The sequence below is a fragment of the Taudactylus pleione genome, unplaced genomic scaffold (genome assembly GCF_031769625.1).
Source record: "Taudactylus pleione unplaced genomic scaffold, aTauple2 ptg000053l, whole genome shotgun sequence".
NCBI lineage: Eukaryota > Metazoa > Chordata > Amphibia > Anura > Myobatrachidae > Taudactylus > Taudactylus pleione.
Genome location: NW_028284455.1, coordinates 14,421,113 through 14,439,449, shown reverse-complemented (window position 1 = coordinate 14,439,449; position 18,337 = coordinate 14,421,113). Strand labels below are relative to the sequence as shown.

Here is an 18,337-nt window from a genome sequence, read left to right as displayed (position 1 = left end):
TCTTCAACCTGTCCAGATTGATTGACATGTGTACACAGGATTTATATTAACCTGTATACATGTATATTTATGTGCTTTTATATTTAACATTTATATTTCAATTTTAAATATAATAGCACATACATATAAATGCATACAGGCTAATATAAAGCCTGTGTACACATGTCAATTAATTTAGGCAGGTTTAACATGCCCTTGTTGGACGTACCGGTCAGTAGTCACCGCAAAGCAGGGAAGAAGCCTAGGCGGTGTTACAAGATGCTGCAGGGACTTAGGGTAAAATTTCCCTCTGTCCCTGCAGTTTTTGGGGAATTTAATACATTTTCTTCAAATAACGCCATTCTGAGATGGCGTTATATAAAGTAAATATTTTTCAAGTAATTTAACGCTTTTTGATTTGCTGAATAGGAAAAAGCATTAAAGCACTGTACAGATCAATGGCTGATCCCTACAGTGCGGTACACTGCGAGATGGGAATTAATGGAGAAGGTAATTGCGTTATCTTCTCCATTATCCCATTGCTGCATAGTGGATTTACTTAAAAAAGGCAGAAATGATAGTCTCTGCATTTTTTATGTAGCAAAATCATTGCTGAATAGAACCCAAAGAATTTTCAAGATTATAAAATCATTTATTATTATTTGCTTATTATATACTGTAGCCCTATCATATTAGGTAGTGCTACTCTCAAAATGTATATTTAATTCTTCACATCAGTCTTTATATTTTATTTCATACTGTGCATGCACAGACACATGAGAAAAAGAAAGAGAAAGGTCGAATTTTTAAATTTATGAAAATAAATGAAAATCAATCAACATCGATGTGTTTGTAGCGCTAAATTACACATTTACTAACAGACAAAATTTTTATTTGACTTTTTAAGTATTAGTAAATGTGTGATTTAGCCCCTGAAACACAACACTGATGATCATTTTTCATCAATTTTAAATCTGGCAAAATCAATTATAATTAACCTTTAGTAAATATACCCCTAAAGCGGGGCCATACACGGTGCGATTTTTTGCACGATATGGCCGATTTAGATCAATATATATTTTATATATATATATATATATATATATATATATATATATATTACTAATTTACTTTATCTGAAATGTTGGAGATATGCTTTGCATATAGGGTTTTATTCAGGGTGTACTGTTAATGTTTGAATTTTCAACTGTATAACAGGTATATGCTCATTAAACCACCAACACATACCGGTTTTGTGTGGAGCCAAATTATAACTCAGCCTTATAAAAGCTATTTGCATAAAAAAGGAATTTTATAAACCTTAACAGTAAATTCTTCTTGCTAAACTAGGAGTGAACTTCCATAGAAATAGACTATTCACCATTGAGTAATCTATACAATAATGTATATAGTAATACTAAGGGTCTATGTATTAATGATCGTGGTACTACCACGATTATTAACACTCTGTATTATGGCGGATATTTTCATTTTGAATGAAAATATCCCCACTATGTACTAAACTAAACCCACAGGGACTCCGGTTATATCTACAGCTGTCCCTGCGGGGACAGTTTAGTTACTACCCCGGCATTTTGATAGACTCCTCCAGGGGAACCTGACACTGCACATGTGCACAGTGTCAATTCCCGGAACCGGACAGAGGTTGCAGGGGAGAGATTAATGTGCGATGTACACCATCTGAAGATAGTGTAAACTAAAGGGGCCAAACTGGAGTTTGGTACATAGGAGTCAGATCATTGTGCCTGATTCAGAGCTGCTCACTAGATGTGATCGCTCGCACGATGTGTATGCAAATTGCGTAGGCATTGCTACCGCACAGCAATGCATTAGCACGCCCAGTATTTCTTAGAGAGCGATCGCATTGTGTATGCAGACACCCACCAGTCTGTTTTAAGATGCCCACTTGTGCACGCCATGTCCAGGAAGTGTATGCAACCATCGGTACATCGGATGCTATCACAGCGCTTGAGGTTGACCATACCCTGCTGCAAGCACTGCGAGCACTTCAGTGTAAAAGCAAGCCAGGTGACGTGTACTATGATGCTGTCTTATAATTATGCACACCTCTAAAGCGCCGTTGAGATGCTCAAGCACGCCTGTGTTTGCAGTTGCACCTCCACTCCCCCGCTTTTAATGGCCAGCCTTTGTTACCACCTACAAACGGCTTCCCCATCACTCACTGCTGGGCTGTCTATGCGCATGATGCATACACACTTCATACCATTGGCAGCAACGAGAGTATGCATCTTAGCAAGCGGGTCTGAATGAGCTCCATAGTCCCCAATCATAATAATGGGGACTGCGATCTGCAGTGCTACGTAATTAGCCTTCTGCGCAAGATTTATGTGAATTCTCCTGCATTAGGTTATTAGTACATATCAACAATTCATAAAATTATGCAGAAAAAATAAACACTTGATAAATAGGCCAGTGATACAAATTTGTGACATTGCATTATGACATATGGAGGATGTGTCTGCATATTATGAAGGTGCATGCTATGTTGACGTCCCTCACCCCCTCTGATCATGTAGTGAGGAAATTTTGAAGGTGCAGATTAATTTTTGATAAAGTAATAATACTCAGTAATATTATAATATTTACCTCAGTTGATCTACATAATTTTGTAGAGTAGCAGTAAGCAGATACCAAAATAGCAAAAAGTTTGACATTTGCAAGTCTAACGATATACCTACTATTTTTCTTCTCTAGGCTGGGAAGCTATTTTCTAGTGGAGACAGAGCTTCAAGCTGTCTTGCTGAAACCCCCCCCTTGGTAAGCAAAATACCATCTGAACTGCTTTTAGGTTCTATTTTAAATAGTTTTAACAAGAATAATAAAGGTTTTATGTTTGTTCATTTTAAAAGGTAAATTAATTGTTTATGCAGCATTTCGAGTACATTGTATGATTGTATGTCTAACTATCTGACTTCATTTTTTTACATCTATTCACTTTATATTTAAATATTATTATCTTTTATTTATATGGTGCAACCATGTTCCGTAGCACAGTGCAGTGGAGTGTGGCAATGTTAGGTCAACATTTTATAATTTTGACGTGCATCGGGTCGACATGAGAATGTTGACATGGTCGAAAAGTCGGCATGTCTACACAGATGACATGTCAACATGATAACATTGCATAACGTGCCTGGTGGTCCAGCGGTCATTTACCTGGTCCTGACAGCTGCAGTGGCTCCGGCGCTGCTTCTGGGTCCTAGTGCAGATGTCTGATAGAACAGTGGTTTTGGTGAGTATTTTCTGCCTATCCCTAACACTAATCCCTGCACTTAATCCTAACCCTCCCCCTAGTGCCTAACTTCCCCCCCGCAGCCTAACCCTAATCTCCCCATAGTGCCTAACCCTCCCCCTAGTGCCTAACCCCCCTCCCTGCAGCCTAACCCTAACCTCCCCCTAGTGCCTAACCCTAATCCTACCAGCAGCACCTGAACCTAACCACCAGTATTCTAAGAATATCGACATTTCACACGGCGACATTTCAGATGTCAACATTGGGTCGACATGGTGCCTGTCGACATGTTGAACCGTGTTATCATTCTAGTGTCGACATGTATACATTTTGAATGTCAACATGGTAACTGTCAACAATGTGACTTGAATCCCTTTCAATGACCCAATACCCTGGGAATGGAGGACAGATGAAGAGCAAAGAGGTGAGAGGGAAAGTGAATTGAGGTGAGGACGGAGTCGATGGAGGTGGAGGAGCAATTCAGTGGTTTGAAAGTAATCCCCAGTGTGAGGAGCTTAATCTGGATTTTATGAAGGAGAGGAGAAGTCGAATCAGAGCAATGAAATGGAAAGTTGAAACGAGTAGCGGCATTGAGTATAGATTTAATTGGGGAGAGGCAGGAGAAAGAAAGGCCAGAGAGTAGGAGGTTGCAGTAGTCCAGGTGGGAGATAACAAGTCTCCAGGTGGGAGATAATAATAAAAGATTTATTAGCCTGAAGAATGAGACAGGGTCAAATCCTGTGAAATTTGCAACATTAAAAGATAGCTTAACTGTTGTAGGTTAAGGAGAAGACTTGGGAGACAGGAGACAGGATTGTGTTAGCAAATTAAATAGTGAGATAGGAGGAAAAAAAGACTAGAAGGACCAAAGAGTGGGGAAGAGAATAAGCTCAGACTTAGACATGTTGATTTAAAAAAGGCACTAGGATCCCAGCAAGTGATGGAAAAGAGACAGTTGGAGATGTGAGAAAAGGTGGAGGAGGAGAGGTCAGGGAAGGAAAAGTAGAGATGTGTATATCAGCATAATGATATTGTCATCCAAATGATGAGATCACCAAGGGAGAAGGGAGCTAGTGACAGAGCCTTGGGGAATGCCAACTGGAAGAGAAAATGAAGGGGAAGGTAGAGTTAGAGGAAAACCAAATGACCACATGTAATTGTATTACAAATTACTAAACATTTATAATTTTTTATAATGCTAATATTTTAGTTCCTGCTGTTTACTTGAGTATATATGGTGGTGTGGTGCGCTACTGGGGGTTAGGATGTGGGGAAAATATGGGGAGGGAATGTGCTGCAGCTATAGACACAGGTGACTAATCCCGTTGTCACCAGAGTAGAGATAAGTAATATAGGAAACTTGTGTCTAGTTAACAACGCAGCAAGGGGTTAATAAATCAATGTGCTGTGATGTATGTGCAATTGTTTAATAATACAGTTAAAAACAATATAGTATGATGTAATAAGGGCATAATACAATGCGCATATAAAATCAATATTCATTCCATAACATACAACAAACATATATATGAAGGTGCGCTGATTAAAAAGCAGGTAGTCCAGTTTCTGGCATGTATTGTAAAGGTGGTAAAGAATAGTACTTGAGTCACAAAAGTTTCAGATCACAGCTCATCAGCTGGAGATATTAGATACAATGTTGCAAAAGATTCGGATGGGTGCGTACCCCTCCTACCTCGTCTTGCCGATGTGCCGTGCTGTCTGGATTGAGTCTACCACTCGTCCGTGTGGCTGTATTGTGATGTGAGCCTCCCGATCTCTTGCTTCTCCTCCTGTCCTCCGCTAGTGCCTGATGATGTGGAGCTGCTTGGCGGGCGTTCCGGTGGTGAGCGTGCACGCTGATCCCCGTCGGAGAGACTGGTAGAGACTGGAGTCCATGGAGCAAGTTGAAAGGGGGCGAGCCAACGCGTTTCACCTGCTTGTACTTGTGCAGGCTTCGTCAGGGCTGTATAGTTCAGTAGGTAGTGAAGTGGACTTTTTTTTAGTGCATATTTGACTCCTCTATGATTGGTCATCCAGGTGAGATGATGTCCAGATATATAATATGTTCCTTCATGTTTAAATGGAGAGTGTTGGCATTTCACAGTTGGAAGATGCTGACATACCAAATAAAATTAGCTGACATGCCATATGTAATTGTAAAATGTAAAAATATAAAAAAATATAAATAAAAAAAAGTATAGAAGTCTTTGTAAATAAACATCATAATAAAACATTTAAGAGTAAGTTGAAATGAAAAATTTATCGTGCAAAATTATATATGTGAAACTTTTGTGACTCAAGTACTATTTTTTACCATTTTTACAATACATGCCAGAAACTGGATTACCTGCTTTTTAATCAGCGCACCTTCATATATATGTTTGTTGTATGTTATGGAATGAATATTGATTTTATATGCGCATTGTATTATGCCCTTATTACATCGTACTATATTGTTTTTAACTGTATTATTAAACAATTGCACATACATCACTGCACATTGATTTATTAACCCCTTGCTGCGCTGTTAACTAGACACAAGTTTCCTATATTACCTGCTGTTGTTTATGTTTTTGTCTATTTCTTTCTGTTATTACTCAAATCACTGTGTACAATCAGTATTTTATTATCCTGCTCTCTTTTATTCCCCTTTACAGCCTACTACCCCACCTGTTGTACAGAAGTTTCTTAATATGAGGCAGCCAAATCCAGGTGTTCCAACAGTTTTCTATGCCAAAGCAAATGACCCTGATGTGGCAAGTTCCATTACTCATGGTGTGAGAACCGGCCCTTTGCTAAGTGTAAGCAATTGATTGATACAAAAGTTTATTCTAAACGTAGTGTAATATACTTTTTCTATTGACTGTCTTTTGATAAAACCCCTGTGAGAGGGGAGAAACGCATCCAGTGCCTGCAGGTAAGCCTGCATTGTATTGCGGGCCTGTGAAATACAGCCGTTAGACACCTGCGTCCCAGGAGACAGAGCTAAGTGCGGCCAGGTGAAAGCGGACATTACCTGCTGTGAGACGCGGCTGGGAGCTGTTAGTCAGAGAGCATATCTCGGGGCAGACCTGGCCGGCAGCTGCTGGAGATGAGCCGTGCTATAAATCACACAGCACGCTGATATATGTTGGAAGCACTACACGCTCTATATCCACCCATTGGACTGGTGAATATTGATTCTTATTCTATGTGCCGCATGGTATGATCATTTTTATACTGGCTGAGATATCTGGAAGATAAAACAAAGGACTTCACAAATTCTCTTTCTACTTCAGGGTTCATAGGGTATCCACTGGATACCTTGGGGTATAGGTGTGACGTCAGTCGCAGGGCACCAAAGAGTTAAGCTTTCAGCCTCCCAGGATGCACTAGGTCCCCCTCCTATACCCCGCCCCCGAGCCAAGGCACCTCAGTTTAGTTTGGTGCCCGGCCGGAGTCGGGTGCACCTGTTGGAGTGGGGGCTAGAAGAGCCCCTGAAGCTTTTTTCTTCATGCAGCTGTGGCTGCACATCTGGATGAACAGCATGGACAGTCAGTCCTGACGTCCATGCTGTCTTCCCTACACCCCGCCGGTACCAGAACGCCGGTACTGATCCGGGGATGCTGGTGGGCATCTGGGGTCACAGCTAGCGGTGACCCCAGATGTTCCGGACCATGGCCGGATTCAAGGGGGACAGAGGTAAGCAGCGGGGTCCCGCGGTGGGTCCCCGCTGATCACATGGTCCTAAGTCCCCAGGCAGGGGGCTACCTGGGGACTGGCTGCAGCGTGGAGCCAGGCGACCAACCTGCGCTTCCACTACCCCCTGGGACAGCGGACCGCAGCAGAGCGGTAGCGCTGCGGCGTCCCAGGGGTTAAATGCATGCCAGGGGAGCGTGCCTTCCCTGTCTCACAGCCGGCGCCTCCCCCGCTGCACACAGCCCTCTCTGCACTGTGCTGACTGGCCCTGTGTCAGCGCTCCTCCCCCAGGCCAGCCTTCTCTCTGCTCCTCGGCGGCCATCTTTTCAGAAGCATGGTGAACGCTGCTGGAAGCCTGCATTGGAAGCATCGTGGTCTGGGTCCCCCCGCATACCTCTCCTCCGCTGTGGTCAGGTCTGTGTATGCAGCGCTGTGTCCTACCAGGCCCTGTGTCTGTGTAGTTGAGTGATCAGCGCTGTTAGTGCAGGAATTGATTTTATTTGCATTGTATGTGACTGTGCTAGCGCTGCTGCCTGTAACTTTTCTTCTCAAGACTGTCAGCTTTATTACTGTCCCTGTTCTTTCTGCTAAGCCCTTGCGGTGCGGTGCTGCAGGGTGGTCTCTCGCCTATTTAATATATAATTGGTGAAAGGGGTCACATACGTGGTGCCATCATGTCTGAAAGTGATTTTCCCCTCCGGCTACAGTCTACCACGTGTAAAGTACCGTTAGCGGAGGGGGAGGGTAGCGCGGAGGGCCTTTGCCGGCAGTGTTTGTCCACGGCGCGGCCTCTTACGGTTACAGCACTGGTACAGGAGCCGCCCTGGGCTTGTTTCGCTCAGGCGCTAACAGCTTTAGTGGGCCAGTTAGCTCCGCAGCCCGCGTTTACTCCGATGGGTTTGTCCCAGCAGTCTGTGGTGTCGTCACCCATGCAGGGTTTCCCACGACAATTGGTGGTACCCCACAGTCTCCCTATTTCCCCGCTCCCGGTTTCTCAGGAGCCAGCGTGGGTTAACTCCCTGACGAGTTCTGTACAGCACTTGTCGGATGTGTTGCAAGGGGAGTCTGTGATGCGGCCTCATAAACGGCCGGTGGCGTCTCTGTCCGCTCCTTATGAGGATGACGAAGGGACGTCTGATGAAGGGGAGATTCTGGATCCTTACGATCAGGAACCTTTCCATACTAAGGACGCTGATGCTAAGTCCAAAGTATATATTCCTGGACTTATTCGGGCGGTCCGCACAGCCTTGGTGATTGAGGACAAAGTTCCCTCAGCGGCTAAGTCTAAGTATGCCTTTTTCAAAGACGTGAAGGGCGCCACAGTCTTTCCTCTTTCGGGTCAGTTGGTGGACCATTTAGAGGAGGCGTGGAAACAGCCTGGCAAAAGATACCAGCCGCAGAGACGCCTGGCGGTGGCTTATCCGTTCGCGGATAATTATTTTGCTAAGTGGGAATCCCCTCCACAGGTGGATTCTCACGTGACCCGTCTTGTCCGTAGTGCCACATTGCCGATGCCATCCATGTCCTCCCTTAAGGATGCTACGGACCGCAAGGTGGAAATCTGCCTGAAGTCCGCTTATTCCCTTGCGGGGGGGGCAGCACGGCCGGCTATGGCCATTTGCTGGGTTGCCAGAGCGATGGAGCGCTGGGCGGATTCATTAGAGGCTTCTTTTGATTCCGAACAGGCGGAGTTGATTGGCAATCTCCGTGATTCGGCCACCTACATCAACGAGGCGGCTCTAGACATTAGTACTCTGGTGTCTAGAATTTCTTCAGCAGCGGTAGCTGCTCGTCGCACCTTGTGGCTGCGATCCTGGAAGGCGGACGCAGATTCCAAGAAGGGTCTGGAAGCGTTGCCGTTTACCGGAGAAGTTCTCTTCGGTCCGGATCTGGATAAGATTGTGGCCACGCTGGCGGCAGCCAAATCGGCTTGTCTCCCGTCGGCCGCTGCTCCTTCTGGTTCTGGACCATCGTCCTTTCGGTCATCTAGGGCCCAGGGCAGGCCCAAACCACAGTCGTTTCCTCGTCAGGCTGGCCCTAGGAAATCGGTCAAGCCCCAGAAGCAGGCATGGAGTACCAGACGTCCGGCCCCCAAGCCAGATGACAAGCCTGCGGCCTGACGCTCGGGCCTCCCTTTGGGGGATCCCAGGGTGGGAGGCCGCCTGCTGCAGTTCGCCCAGTGTTGGTCGGTCACTACGACAGACACTTGGGTTCTGGAGGTGGTCTCCCACGGGTACGCCCTCTCCTTCCGGCACAGACCCCCGGCTCGATTCTTCACCACGGGTCTACCATCAGACCGGAACAAGGCTACGGAGCTGCGGAAGGTATTGCACACTATGCTCCAGGCTGGAGTTATAGTGCCTGTTCCATTCTCCCAGAGGGGCCAGGGTTTCTATTCAAATCTTTTTTTGGTACAGAAACCCAATGGATTGTATCATCCGATTCTCAACCTCAAAGCACTCAACAAGTCTTTGCGGGTACCGAAGTTTCGGATGGAGACCCTACGGTCCATCATTCTGGCGCTGGAACCTGGGGACTACATGGTGTCATTGGACATACAGGACGCTTACCTGCATGTCCCTATTCTTTTGCGCCATCAACAGTTCCTCAGGTTTGCAATCCGCAGCGACCACTTCCAGTTTCGGGCGTTACCTTTTGGCCTGGCGACAGTACCACGTGTTTTCACCAAGGTGATGGCGGTCATGGCGGCTTCTCTGCGGCTGCAGGGAGTCCGCATGTTGCCGTACTTGGACGACCTGTTATTGGTGGCGGGATCTCCAGAGCTCCTGTTACGCCACTTGGCCCTGACCATAGCCCTGCTGCAACGGCACGGCTGGCTAATCAACTGGCAGAAGTCCACTCTAATCCCGTCTCGGAGGATTCTGCATCTAGGAGCCTTATTGGACTCGGGACAGCAAAAGATCTTCGTGACGGAGGAAAAGATCTCTGCTTTACAGTCAAGGGTGCGCAGTTGTCTGCACAGCCGCCTGGTGTCTCTACACTCGGCGATGAGGTTACTGGGCTCCATGGTGTCGGTGTTCGACATGGTGGAATATGCCCAGTTTCACTCCAGACCTCTGCAGCACCTGATCCTGTCAAAGTGGAACGGGCTGCCTCAGTCTCTGAAGTCCCAGACGATTGTGTTCACCCCGGAGGTTCGCCTGTCCCTTGCTTGGTGGTTACAGACGACCCACCTCAGCGAGGGACGTCCGTTCTGGGTTCCAAATTGGGTCCTGTTGACAACGGACGCCAGTCTTCGGGGCTGGGGAGCAGTTTCGGGTCCACATCTGTTCCAGGGCAGGTGGACGCCGACAGAAGCGGAGCTTCCAATCAATATCTTGGAACTCCGTGTGGTCTTCAATGCTCTCCAGCAGGCACATCGGTTTCTCCAGGGTCACCCGGTACAGGTCCAGTCAGACAACGCTACCACCGTGGCCTACATAAACAGGCAAGGAGGAACCCGAAGCCGGGCGGCTCTCGTAGAGGTGTCTCGGATCCTGGTTTGGGCGGAGCGCAATCTTCCGGCCATATCAGCGGTCTTCATCCCGGGAGTGCTCAATTGGGAGGCGGACTTTCTAAGTCGCCAGGACGTTCATCCGAGGGAATGGTCCCTGCACCCGGACGTTTTTCAACTGCTGGTGGACAGATGGGGTCTTCCAGAGATCGACCTCATGGCGTCCCGGCACAACAACAAGTTGCCGGTGTACGGGTCTCGCACAAGAGACGAAGGGGCGTCTTTGGTGGATGCTCTGTCCATCCGGTGGACGTTCCGGTTCGCATACCTGTTCCCTCCGGTCTCCCTTCTTCCACGGGTAATCCAGAAATTCAAACAGGAAGGAGGGACGCTCCTGTTGATAGCTCCCGCGTGGCCCAGACGGCACTGGTTCTTAGACCTTCAGGGTCTGTCCGTGGACAGTCCTCTGCGGTTGCCGCTACGACCGGACCTCCTGTCTCAGGGTCCTTGTCGTCACCCGGACCTGACTCGGCTGTGTTTGATGGCGTGGCTGTTGAGACGGCCATGCTGAGGTCCCGGGGGTTTTCCAGCTCTGTGGTGCGTACCATGTTGCGAGTTCGGAAACCGTCTTCCGCGAGGATATACCATCGCGTGTGGCATACGTTCTTCCAGTGGTGTCGACCGTGAGGTTATGCACCGCAGGAGTTTCGTCTGTCTCGGATTCTCGCCTTCCTGCAAGCGGGACTAGATCATGGGCTTCGCCTTGCTTCTTTGAAGGTACAGGTTTCGGCCCTGTCTGTCTGGTTTCACCATAGGATTGCTACAATTCTGGATGTGCGCACCTTTATGCAAGGTGTTGTCCGCATTCAGCCGCCCTTTGTTCCACCTGTGGCGCCTTGGGATTTGGCTGTGGTCCTGAGGGCTCTCCAAGGACCGCCGTTTGAACCACTGGGATCAGTGGATCTTAAATGGCTAACAGCTAAGACTGTTTTCCTTCTGGCTATTGCTTCGGCCAGACGTGTTTCTGAGTTAGGGGCTCTTTCTTGTAGACCCCCTTTCTTGGTTTTTCATGGGAACAGGGCAGTACTCCGCACTCGGCCCGAGTTTCTTCCCAAAGTTGTTTCCCAGTTTCATGTTAACGAGGAAATCGTTGTTCCGGCCTTTAACTCACCGGGTCTTTCCGTGGGTGAGGCCTCTTTGGATGTTGTGCGGGCCTTAAGGACTTATGTTGACCGCACTTCTTCGTTTAGGAAGTCAGACGCTTTGTTTGTCCTCTATGGCTTCCGTAAAAAGGGTTGGCCTGCTTCAAAGCAAACTTTGGCTGCCTGGATCCGTATGGCTATTTCTGAAGCTTATCTTCATGAAGGCCTACCGGTTCCTCCTTCTCTGAAGGCTCATTCCACTAGGTTTGTGGGTCCTTCGTGGGCAGCTCGACATGGTGCCTCTGCAGTCCAGATCTGCAAGGCTGCTACGTGGTCCTCTGTCCATACCTTCGTGAGGTATTACAGGTTTGACACCTTCGCCTCTCAGGATGCTTCCTTCGGGCGGCGGATTCTCCTTTCTGCACAGGAGCGTCCCCACCCTTAAAGGATACTGCTTTGGGACATCCCCAAGGTATCCTGTGGATACCCTATGGACCCTGAAGTAGAAAATATGAGATATGGTAAGAACTTACCCTTGTTATCTCTATTTCTACGAAGTCCATAGGGTTCCACAGGACTCCCGCCCTGTCGCACCTGTGCTGCAGATGGGCTTTGCTCTGGTCACCGGTTTTTCCGTCTCCCTCTGGTGAGAATGTGATTCTTGTGTGTGTCCAGATCTTTTTTCTCTCTCTTCCTTCTCCTCCTCCGGCCTAATGCTTGGTAACTAAATGAGGTGCCTTGGCTCGGGGGCGGGGTATAGGAGGGGGACCTAGTGCATCCTGGGAGGCTGAAAGCTTAACTCTTTGGTGCCCTGCGACTGACGTCACACCTATACCCCAAGGTATCCTGTGGAACCCTATGGACTTCGTAGAAATAGAGATAACAAGGGTAAGTATGCTAGCACCCATTTTCAAGTACCCCAATTTTGACTGGACTATTTCCACAAAAAATACTGTTTTCTGTAATTTTTCACCACTTTTAGAAATATGCTTCTAGAAAGCTTTTAACACAACTTACAGACACAAAGTCATTTATTAGGGCTAATAGTACAAATATGTAATGATTTCCAGTGTCAGAGGGTCTGTTATGCATTCGCCTATTTGCGTTTTCTGTTCTGCAATTGAATAGGGCGAATCGAGGGGACACGCATGCCGTGAATTCGCGCCTCAAACAGGCGAATGTGGAGGAAAGTACAATAGGTCGAAAAGTTTCCGACTTTTCGCATCTAATTGAATACAGGCCATAGTGTATTGTTGAATGTTACTAATTATATTTAATTGGTTTTATACAAACTGCAGATCAGTACAATATTTTGATATTGTTATTAATAAATTGTCATTTAACTAACAGCTTTTGGGATCCTCAGTGTTTATACTGGCGCAGACACTTTTCTTTTTATGTTCCTTTTAATGAGGGTTTGGACCGAATCCCTCTGCTGTCAGCTACACAGGACAGCTTTTATTCATAAGCGCACCTATTGGTTTTATTTCTACTTTTTATATTGAATTGCAGTTAAAAATTATGCATGTTCCTTTATACCCCTTTTACATTGGAGCTAATTGCAGGGTTAACCCAGGTAGCTCCTTGGTGTAAAAGGGGAGAGGGTTGGATCGCCGGGCCAAGTAACCCGGCAATCCAACCCAGGTAACTAGCAGGGTTTAACACAGGAGTAACCAGTGAAACCCTGCAGTGTGTACGGCGTGCTCCGGGTCACGATGACCTGGAGCGCGCCACATGCTGGCCGATTGGTCCAGCTTCAGTGGCTCTTGGAGATGACGTCATCTCCAAGCGTCCACTTCAGTGCCGGAAAAGCCTGGTCTATGCAGACCCGGCTCCGGTGTGAACGGAGCTGACTCGGGAATATCCTGGGTCGGCGCTGGCTACATTCCGGGTCTGATCCGGATTGGAACCCAGGGCCTGATTCAGAGCCGAACGCTCTGACCAGAGCGCTCGCTCTGAATCAGTGCCCTCCTCCCTGAAAATGGAGCGGCCTCCTGGCCGCTCGCATAGCTGTGGGTGACCACCCACAGCATATGCAAGCGGCCAAAAAGATGGTCGCGATGGTCAAGACCATCGCGACCATCGGGCTTGCGACGAGACCCTGCGGTAGGGTCTCGCTGCTGCAAGCCCAGGAGTGATTTTGGCTCTATCAGAGCCAAAATCACTCCCACTGACATCATTACTGATGTCAGTGGGGCCGGCTTCAGACGGTAGGCGTTCCCATGGGAACGCCTCCGTCTGGCAGCCACGCCCCCGGCACGCCCACCAAAGGAGGCGTGCTGTCACTCATCATCGACAGCATGCCCCCTTTGGTGCGAGACCCCGAGCGACGTATTCCTCGTCGCTCGCCGGGTCTCGCGCATGCGCACGACGGAGCTCCCTCCGTCGTGCACATGCGCATTCGCACAACATCGACCCGCTTGCGAGCGTCCTTTGCTCGCGAGCGGGTCTCAATGACCCCCCCTGTTCCAACTCTGAGTCAGACCCGGAATTTAGGTGTAAAAGTGGTATTAGTAACTATTTAGTTGTGACTGCTTCAGTTGTTTCTTAGCAGTGAAAGCACTGTATTGCTTAATTGTTTTTTTCAGCTTTCATTCTCCTTTATGGATCTTGCATATCATTTTGTGTTATCACTTTGTAATAAGTATATTATTTGTTAGATTTTAAAGTCTTGTTGTGTTTTGTCTACCTAATTTTTCCCAAACTAGGCTGCCTCATTGATTAATGTGCCATCAAATACATTATTTCGTCAAAAACTAATTGAGAAGAGAGAATCCTTGTATTCTAGTCACAGACGAGCTCCCCTAGGAAAATCATGTGATCCAACAGGGGCATTGCCAGCTACCATCAATCTCAGCGAAACTACATTTGGGCGAAAATATCAAAGAGGTTAGTAAATTATGGTTTTATTGTTTAAGACAGTGGTTCTCAAACTCTGTCCTCAGGACCCCACACAGGTCACATTTTCCAGGTCACCCCGCAGGTGCACAGCTATATTCATAATTTACTGACACATTTTAACAGATCCACAGGTGGAGCTAATTATTTCACTTGCGATTCTGTGAGGAGACCTGGAAAACATGCACTGTGTGGGGTCCTGAGGACCGAGTTTGAGAAACTGTGGATATGTATTCATAGCATATCTCTGATAACTGTAACATGAGTATGAATTATTTATAATGAAGATATGTTTTCATGTAAGGGCGATGAGGGTTTATTCAGCAATGATTTTTGTTTGCTTAAGAAATTCGGAAACTATAATTTCCACTATTCAGCAACGGGATAATGGAGAAAATAACGAAATTACAGTATCTTCTCCATTAATTCCCATATTGCACAGTATGACACTGTAGGGATCAGCCATTGATCTCTACAGTGCTTTAAGGCTCTTTGCTATTCAGCAAAGCAAAAAGCGTTGTTACGCAAAAAATCTTTACTCTATATAATGCCATCTCAGAATGGCATTATATGAGGAAAATCCTTAAATATCCCAAAAACTGCTGGGACAGAGAGAAATTTTCCCTTAAGTTCCTGCAGGATCTTGAAAGTCGACCCCAGTCTCCATCCCTGCTTTGCGGTGAACGCCGAGGGTAAGTCCAATTCCAGCCTGTCAAAACAGTAGAAATTGCTTGAAATGTGCATGCAGGCTTTATATTAGTCTATATACATTTATATTTATATGCTTTTACAGTTGAAAGCAGGGACGTAGACTATTTGCAAGCGCATGACTGAGCATGCGCAGAAACAGAATCAGAAGGGTTTGTTTCCGGAATCCCGAAAACAATGCCTTCTGCAACATCGACGGCACAGCGTGCTAATGCAACCACTGTCCCTGCATAAAAAACTGGCGAATAGCAGCTGAAAAATGTAATAATTAATACAAAATTGTAATGATGTTGCACGATAATATTCGGGACAACATCATCACTCGTGCTGAATAGAGGCATATGTGAGAAGTATTAACAATGTATTAATTTTCCTAAGAACCTAAAAATATTACTAAAACTCATAAATATAGTGAACTGTATATATATGACATTGATAGTGCAGTGGGCCGGGAGGATCGGACAGTGGTGGTGGCGGCAGGGACGGGGATACAGGTAAGTAGTGTTTGTTTTTTTTTTTGTGTGTGTAAGGGGCACGGCACTGGCACTGCATAAGGGGGGGGGCGCTACTGGGGGCACAGTATAGGGGGGCAGCTACTAGGGGCACTGTATAGGGGGGCCACTACTGGGAGCACTGTATAGGGAGGGGGCGCTTCAGGGGGAACTGTATAGAGGGGGTGGCTGCTACTGGGGGCACTGTATAATGGGATGGCCCGTTCTGGGGCTCTGAATAGGGGGACTACTACTTGGGACACTGTATAAGGGGCACTACTGTGGGGACTACTACTGGGGGCACCATATAAGAGACACTACTGGGAGGACTACTACTGGGGGCACTATATAAGGGGGACTACCGGGAGGGACTACTACTGGGGGGTCTACTACTGGGTGCACTACATACGGGGCACTTCTGAAGGGGCACTTCTAAAAGGGACTACTACTGGGGGCACTATATAAAGGGCACTGCATAGGGGGGACTACTACTGGGGGCACTATATAAGGGGCACTACTGGGGGCACTGCATAGGGGGACTACTACTGGGGGCACAGCATAGGGGGGACTACTACTGGGGGCACTATATAAGGGGCACTGCAAAGGGGGGACTGCTACTGTGAGCACTGCAAAGGGGGGACTACTGCTGGGGGCACTATATAACGGGAATGACTGGGGGCACTACATAAGGGAGACTACTACTGGGGGCACGGTGTAAGGGGCACTACTCTTGGGGCACTGCAAAGGGAGACTACTACTGGGGGCACTATATAAGGGGCACTACTGGGGGTACTGCATAGGGGGGACATATAAGGGGAACTACTGGGGGGGAGGGGGATCTTTAATCATGTTTTTTAGTGATAGGGATGTGTGTGTGTGTCTCTGTGTGTGTGTGTGTGTCTTTGTCAGTCAGTGTGTGTGTACCCCATCATAGGCTGAGTGGTATATTTTACTGTAGTGGTCCTAAATCCTATGTATGCTGTCTATCTGTCTGTCTGTCTGTCTGTCTATCTATTTGTAGCTAGATGTCTTTACATTGGTTCAGTAACCAAGGATTTGGAAAGACCCCTTTCAAAATCTTTCGTTGGCCAATGCTATTACCCTGCTTGTTCCTATATAGTTTTCTTCAATAGAGAAATTCCTGCCCTCTCAGTGGCAAATGTACAGTATTAACCTGCTTAATACCCAATTGTGCTTGACCTTTTGGTAAAATTATTCTTATATTACTTACACCCTACTGGGGCTGATAGTAATTTGCTTTTAATTACTTTTTTCCTGAGCAAAACAAGACAGTCAACTTTATTTATGATACACAAATGACCAAGTCACACTGCAAGATCTTCTTTAGTAGGGCTTAGATGTCCCCCAAAGTGCACAGGTTAATGGACCTGCATGACTGCATTGGTGGAAAAGCAGGAGCTTGAAGCAGCTGATGGAAGTTGTTGGGCAGTTTGAGTGCATTCGGAGATAGCACACTGGTTTTCCTAGTTAATGAAGCCAACAAAAACAAGATGGGAGAACTCATTGAAATAAAATTAGCAGGGGGGAGGGCGCTCTGAGCTGGTTGAGTAGAGGGGATATATTTACTAAAGGTCAATTTTAAGTAAATTTTGATCGATTCAAAAATGATAAAAATCTATCAACATCGATTTTGTGTTTCTGGGGCTAAATCACACACTTATTAATACTTAAAAAAACAAATAAAAAATAGTCTGTTAGTATTAGTATTTTTAAAGCTGCAATAATTTTAAAGGCAAATCCAAGCTGGTTTTGTCTTTAAAATCATTGCTGCTTTAAAATAATGGGAGGACTCGCAGGAGTTCCCTCAACAGCTGCAGCTCCCAACCTATTACAGAAGCCCCAAGGTCTTCTAGGTACCTTGATTACAGACCCATCAAACGGGTTCCAAGCAGACTAGGGAGAAGCAGCTGAGTTCTATTTTAACAATAATGTCATTGAGTAGAAACTAATCTGCTATACTCATTTAACAACTCCAGTTAATACTCCCATAGTAATAAAATATAAATTAATTAAAGAAAATCTTTCTCTTGTTTGCATTTAGGTTTATCAGCTTCTGAACTTATTAATCCTCCTAAATGCTTGCAAGAAATATATGAAGAATCATGCCAAGGACACAAGAATTATATTATTTCACATAATGATTATGATGTTGGTGAGTGTGTAATATATTTTACAACTTGGTTATTCAAGAAAGCAAAACCATGTTTGCAAATACATATTCAGTATAACATTTTCAGTACATATGGAAAAAAGATGCAAATGACTTACATTCAGTACAGATGTGTCCTCATCCACCTAAGGGTATATTTACTATAGTCCTGGTTTCTAGCAGTGGAAATGTTGCCCATAGCAACCAATGTGTTACGCCAGAGGTGAGGGAGGGGAATGTGTTACAGGGGTGAGCAGGGGTAATGTGTTATTCCAGAGGTGAGGGGAATAAGTTACTACAGGTGTGAGTGAAGTTAATGTATTACTACAGGTGTGAGGGAGTGATTGTATTTCTACACAGGTGATAGAGGGGAATGTTGAATGTGTTACAATCCGGGCAAGAGAGGTAAATGTGTTACTACAGAGGTGAGGGAGTGGAATGTGTTAGTACACAGGTGAGGGAAGGTAATGTTTTACTATAGCAGTGATGCATTACTATAGATTTGAAGGATTAATGTGTTATTGGATTGGTGAGATGGAAATG

The 18,337-nt window shown here is 46.2% G+C and overlaps 1 protein-coding gene across 2 annotated transcripts in view; it reads left to right on the top strand.

Annotated features, from left to right (window-relative positions):
- EFHB (EF-hand domain family member B) overlaps positions 1-18,337 on the top strand; it is a 58,516-nt gene that overhangs the window by 30,147 nt on the left and 10,032 nt on the right. For both annotated transcript variants that reach the window (XM_088462725.1, XM_088462724.1), the window contains exons 2-5: positions 2,716-2,778; positions 5,911-6,054; positions 14,236-14,416; positions 17,687-17,797. In XM_088462725.1, coding sequence (XP_088318851.1) covers positions 2,716-2,778; positions 5,911-6,054; positions 14,236-14,416; positions 17,687-17,797 — 499 coding nt within the window. The remainder of the gene's footprint in view (positions 1-2,715; positions 2,779-5,910; positions 6,055-14,235; positions 14,417-17,686; positions 17,798-18,337) is intronic.